At 51.9% G+C, this 6,000-nt stretch overlaps 1 protein-coding gene across 1 annotated transcript in view; it reads right to left on the bottom strand.

Annotated features, from left to right (window-relative positions):
- ash1l (ash1 (absent, small, or homeotic)-like (Drosophila)) overlaps positions 1-6,000 on the bottom strand; it is a gene marked incomplete in the record, with an annotated part of 38,494 nt that overhangs the window by 23,203 nt on the left and 9,291 nt on the right. The window contains 1 exon segment of the mRNA XM_024298339.2: positions 339-4,569. Coding sequence (XP_024154107.1) covers positions 339-4,569 — 4,231 coding nt within the window.

Genomic DNA, 6,000 nt, shown 5'->3' with positions numbered 1-6,000 from the left:
TCAAAATTATACAAGTTAGAAATGAGCGCAAGATAACATCGGGTCATTAATAACAATAAAATGATCTGGAGGGCCGGATAGAATTACCCGGAGGGATCTAAATAATTTTGGGGGGTTTTTTGATAAGAAAATTTAATACCCATTACAAATATGGTTGAAACAGTTTCATTATTTGTGGTAAACAAATTAAAAACCCTGATTTAATAATGAAATTAATTAAAATGATTGGAGGATTTTTGAATCTTGGCATTAATTGTTTTTTATTTTTCTGGAGCATCACTTTATGCTTCAATCATCTATATATAAAGCCTGGTAGGACTCAGCATGGAGTTACTCACCGAACTCTCTCCTCTCTGATGACGACGATGGATCCTTCCTCATGAGCCGCTCCACTTGGGAGAAGTTGGAGGTCTCCGTAACATCCGTCTTCCTGCTCCGATTTCCTTTGAAGGAAGCCCGAGTGAGAGCCGAGGCAAACAAGTTGGTGAGATCCGGAGAGCCGTGCGAGTCGGCATCTTCTCTGGGAGAGAGGCGGTCTTCATCTTCACTGTCAGAACATTCTGCCAGATCTCCAGAGAACGAGCCCTGGCCCGGTGCCACTATGCTCTGGGAGATTTTGGAGTAGTCCGCTTCAGAGCTGCCTATCCGGAACCAGGAGCTGTTCCCCAGCGTTAGCCGGGAGGGTCCCAGGCAGGACATGGAGCTCTCCTTACGCTTGAAACGTTCTGCCGATGAAGATGACAACGGGGAATTGGTAGAAGGGGCAACGATTTGCTTGCCGGCAGAACTGCTGGAGCCGTCTCTACCAAAGCGGCATCTCTGTAGAGTCTCGGACATTCCCAAACTTCCAACTGGATCTGCTTTACTCGACGCTCCTTTGTCAGGAATCCCACTGGCGGACCGGATTCCTGATCCGCTCCTGGCTGCGTCCTCTCCCTCGGAGCAGCGCTCTCTGTGTTTGTGCCGATGTTTGTGTTTATGGTGCCAGTTGAAGGAAAGCTCAGAAGACAGCGGCGGGAAGAGGACCGGCGACCTTCCTCCTCCCAGGTACTCCTGCCGGAGCAGCTTGTGTTTCTTCTTGTGGAACTTGGAGGGATTCAACAGGAGATGGGAAGGGTGGTGGTGGTGCATGTAGGAGGGGGTGGGCGGCGGAGGCGGGAAGGTTGGGGAGTGATGGGAGTGGTGGGATGGCGGCGTGTGAGGAGACTGGTGATGAGGGTGAGCATACAGAGAACTTGCTGGAGGGTAGCCTCTGTAGTATCCCAGCCCCAGGGGTCCAGAGGAGTACGGAACGCCGTACGGCGGGTGGTAGAAACCCCCGCTGGAGAGCGGGAATCCCAAACCGGGTACGAATGGGACTTCAGACATGGACTCTCTTAGCTTTGGAGGTCGTCCTCGTTTCTTCTTCATGTCGGGTTTCCGGATATAGTGGAAGGGGTCGCAGGAGTAGGCGGGATGGGAGTAGAAGCGGCCAAAGTTAACCCTGAAAATTGTTGGTAGGAGATCCCGGTGCACATAGTGATGAGGAGGAGGACCTCCTGCGCCTCCTAGCCCGCCGCTCGCTCTACTCCCCAGCCCCGGCATTCTACTTGCACCCGCGGCGATGCCGATCCCGCTGCCCAGCCTGTGTCCGGTGGAGCGGTGGGTGATCCGAACTTCACTCAGCATGACGATAATCTCATCTAGCTCAGCCAAAAAGTCCGGGTCGAGGCGCCGGGACCGCAGCTGCAGGTACTTCTTCTTCCGTTTCCGCTTCTGCCTCTTTAGCTTGTCGTACCCGGGGCAAACGTGGCTGCGCCGTTTACACTTGTGCTTGTGTTTGTCCTTGTGGCCCAACAGCGAGGCGGCTGGCGCCGCGGGGTGAGGTCTTCTGGGATCTGGGGACGACCGCACCCCGTGTGGTGATGGCGAAGGCGAGGGACGTTCTACCATCCCGGCAGAGTGGCGGCGCCTCCCTCTGGAGTTGATGCTCAGCCCTGAAACCACGGCGGAACTCATCACGCCCGGCATCAACAACCCGCCTCCCATCCCTGGTGGCAGCCCCATCCCACCGATGCCGCCGCCTTTCTCGCCGCGGTCAGATGTACTGTTGTTGTCCGTGCCAATGCCGCTGTCGCTGGGCACCGTCTCCTCGCTGTGGGACTCGCTGACCGGAGAGGGCGTGGCTTCTTTGAGCTCATTGAGGGGGGCGGGGGACGTGGGGTGGATGGGCCTGGGAGGGGACAGCTTGTGGTAGTGGTGGTGCTGCCGGTAGTGATGGTGGTGCAGAGGGTATCCTCGGTACGACGACTTCTTCTGAGAGGCAGCTGCAGACGGCAGCATCTTGTTGGGGGCGGAGAAGGTCGGCGTGGGGAAGGAGAACGTGTTGTGACTGTGGTGCGAGCTGGAGTAGTGAGAGTGACCTCCGAAGTGCACCGAGCCAGGATCCACAAAGCTGGCCTCGCTGATGGGACTGTGGCCACCGCTGGACTGTGAGAGGGAGGGGGACGGAAAGACGTCAGAGGAGAACAGATAGTGGGGCTGAGACTGATGGTGGGACAGAGGGGAGGTGGTGTTCGGAGACTGAAAGAGTTCTGGTGAGGAAGTAGAACCCATGACGGTTGCCTTGGGTTTACGGCCTCTCCTCTTCCCCATGTAGATAGTTCCCTTTTTGCTGACGTTAATCTGCGGCCCCAGCTTCCCCCCGAAAGAAGCGGCTAAAGACGATAACGACTGGGTGGCTTCTGCAGAACCAACCACCCCACTGGTGCTGCCTTTGGGGGGGTCTTCCGGTCTCGGACCCAAAAGAATCTGGCTCAGAATCCGCTTCCTCTTCACGCTTTTCATCTTGTTGATCTTGCCGATGATGGTTTTCATGATGAGCTGGCCGTTTCCTCTGCTGTGGAAGCGCTGCTCTTCCACCTCGTCTTCCTCTGGAGCCAGGGTGGGGGGCTGCCCTTCCTGGGGTAACGTAGGAGGGCGTTTAGGGCGCCCACGCTTTCTGGGCAGAGGTTTCGGAGGATTTAAGTCCACCTCTGGGTGAAGGACAGGAGGGTCCTGCTCCTCTTTGGACTTCAGCAGAGATGAGAAGACCTTGGAGTGCAACAGCTTGTTGGGTGAGTCTCCCGGACCCGGGGCGTCGAGTCTCGGCATTTTAGACTTGGGCCTTCCTCTTTTCTTGGGCTGCCCGGAGAAGAACTGCGACATGGAACTTTGCGGCACAGAACTGGGTCTGAGCTTGTTGGGATTGGGAGGCCGTCCGACGGGTCTTTTGACAGGAGGCGTCTCCATGTCGGAGGAAAAGAGCATGGAGTTCTTGCTGTCGCTGCAGGGACTTTCGTGGCCTTTCTGGCCGTAGGTCTTGTTCACGTCACAGCTCCAGCGGGGTTTCCTCCCTCTACGCTTTTTCAGGGGCCTGCTGTCCTGCTCGGTGGACGAGTCCATAGACGAGTCGGGGGAATCGTCTCTGGGAGGCGTTTCTGAGCACTCGTCGTCATCCATCTCTGCTGGAGAAAACTCTGTTTCCCTTTCAGGCTCAGGAGAGCTGCTGTAGAGACCTGACTGAATACTTTCCCGGTTGGGGCTGCGCTTACTGGGACTGCAGCTCTTTCCCCGCTCAAAATGCAGAGACTGACTGTTCCCTCCCTTTTCTTTTGCCTCTGGCCTTCCGGATGCTGCTGGAGGGGGGCACTTGCTTAAGTCCCTGGGGGTGTCGCTGTCCGGCTCTCTCTCATGTGCGGCGCTTTCGGCCACTGTGACTGGGAAGTCCCGCTGACCTTGAGAGAGACCCGGAGAGCCCAGGTAATTCCCGGAGCTGGATGTTCTCTGGTCAGCGGGGGAAACCGGACATGACGACGAGGTTTGTGGAAAACTATGAGCAGAGCACGACTGCGGTACAGAGAGGCTGATTTTGCCGTTTTCGCTGCTACTATCTTTGGTCATGGTGGGCAGCCAGGTGTTGCTGTAGGTGAAGGCGGGGCTGCTGCTGCTGCTACAGGTTTTTCCAGATCCATCCGAGTCGTCCTTCCTCACTGCTGTTGGAACACTTTCCACGACGCCATCTTTGTTTCTTGAGCCGTAGGGGCGACCGGGGGGTCTGGATACGGGGGGAGGAGGGGACAGGTGCAACATTCTCGAGTAAGTATTCCTGTTGGCCATGGCTCGGTCCCGCTGCTTGGCCGTGGGGGCCATAAAGCCGGAGCTCGGGAGGGGGGGGGCAGGGTCGATCTTGGTGGGCTTAGTTGGCTTTAAAGCTTTTGATGGGGGGCAAGTGGCGATGAGCTGGGCGAGTTTTTCTGTGACGGTGGGGGCCCCCCAGCTTTGGACCCCCTTGTCCTTGTCTCTCTGACCCTCTGAACTGTAGGTGTACTGGGGAGGCTTAACCCCTTCGAACGTGGGCTCCTTGGGTGCAGGTAGTGATGAACTCGGCGAGGATGTCGGTGGAGGTGTCTGCTGAGTCTGCGTTTTCTTCCCGGAGGAATGCGTTTTGTTCTCTGGTTGGGGGCGGTGTAAGTTTAGGGGTCTCTCCGATGAGGCTGCTGCTGCTTTCGTGTCCGACTTTGAATCCACCTTCCCGTCCGTTGCAGGAACCTGATCAGACAAAGACGCACAATCAGTATTTAAAGGAAAATAATTGAAAAAATAAGTGCATCTTATTATTCAAATAAAGTATCAATATATATTATTAATGAGTTTAAATTGTGATTTTTTAAAGACAATGTTTCCACACTGATAATTGAAAATCTCAAAATTGTGTTTTTAATATATTTTTGTAGCATTTTTCTCATCATAGAGGACATACATAAAGAAAATTAGGCTAAAATTTGCATTTCTAAGTATTTCTAATAGACAAATAGATCCATGAACGTCTTCGTTGTCCTCCTTTGAGCTGGAATCTGTATCTAAACTGTGCGGCTGGATAGCTCAGATGTTGCACCAATAATGTTAGGTTGGGGGGTGTGAGGAACTATAAGCTAGCTAGTGTAAACAGAGAGCTCTCAGGTATGGGGGACAGAAAGGGGGAGCAGGGTTGCTCTGCGCCAACAACTCGGAGACAAACTTCTAATGAACTTCTACCGCTCTGGAGAAACTGACCTAGAAAACGAAACATTTTTTTATTATTTTGGCTGAAAACGGCATACCGAATTTTTCAGAAAATAAAGCCTTGTTTCCACTGGTATTTTGAAGATTTGAAGATGTTGACGTTAGAAAGTACCAACTCATTTAAGCTAACGTTTCCAGCTGTGGTATTCTGCTTAGCCGCCGCAATACTTTTATCGATTTAAAAGGCTGAAATAATATTCATGTAGTTTTCTTCCAAGTCGTACTCTTTAAAAAATTGATAAAAATTGTTCAGGTACAGTCTTGGGATGTATCACAATACATATTGTATCGTGAGCTGGGCATCGCCATACCTATCATGTCGCCATTCTTTTGCCAATACACACCCCTCCTAGTACGGACCATGGATCATCCGGAATCCATTAGTTTTTATTTTTTCCTTCCTCCGACTAACGCGGGACAGCAAGTCATCAAACTGGGTTACAGAGAGACGGAAGTACCGCTGAAAGCGCCGTGATTCATACTCAACCTGAAGTAGATGGTAAATATCTCAAAAAACAAAAAAACTCAGACTGAATGATCTCATGAACCTAGACAAAGAGACGTGATTACAGATGTAGGATTACACAAACCAGCTTGATCTGTCAACGTTATCCGTGTCTTCCATACATTGTAAATAAGATATACGGGCAAAGCTAGAATGTAGCAATGAGCCTAGAAACCTTTAACAGTACCATCTAAAACAACAAGTTTATGAAAGCATTTTTAGACAAGTATTGAGCATCAAATTGAACTATGCGAGTTGAAAAAGAGTCAACAGATCCAAATTTGACTCGTAAATCACGTTTGTCGTGAACGCAGCATTATGCCGAGTTGCTCAAGGGAGTTGCACTTTTTTCTCAAAAGAGCAACTTGCAACTTACATGGATTTTTTTCTTCTTTATTATAAATGTTATTGCA

This window comes from Oryzias melastigma, linkage group LG11 (assembly GCF_002922805.2).
Source record: "Oryzias melastigma strain HK-1 linkage group LG11, ASM292280v2, whole genome shotgun sequence".
Taxonomy (NCBI): Eukaryota; Metazoa; Chordata; class Actinopteri; order Beloniformes; family Adrianichthyidae; genus Oryzias; species Oryzias melastigma.
Note: the sequence above shows the minus strand (reverse complement) of the source record. Positions and strands in the feature narration are given on the sequence as shown.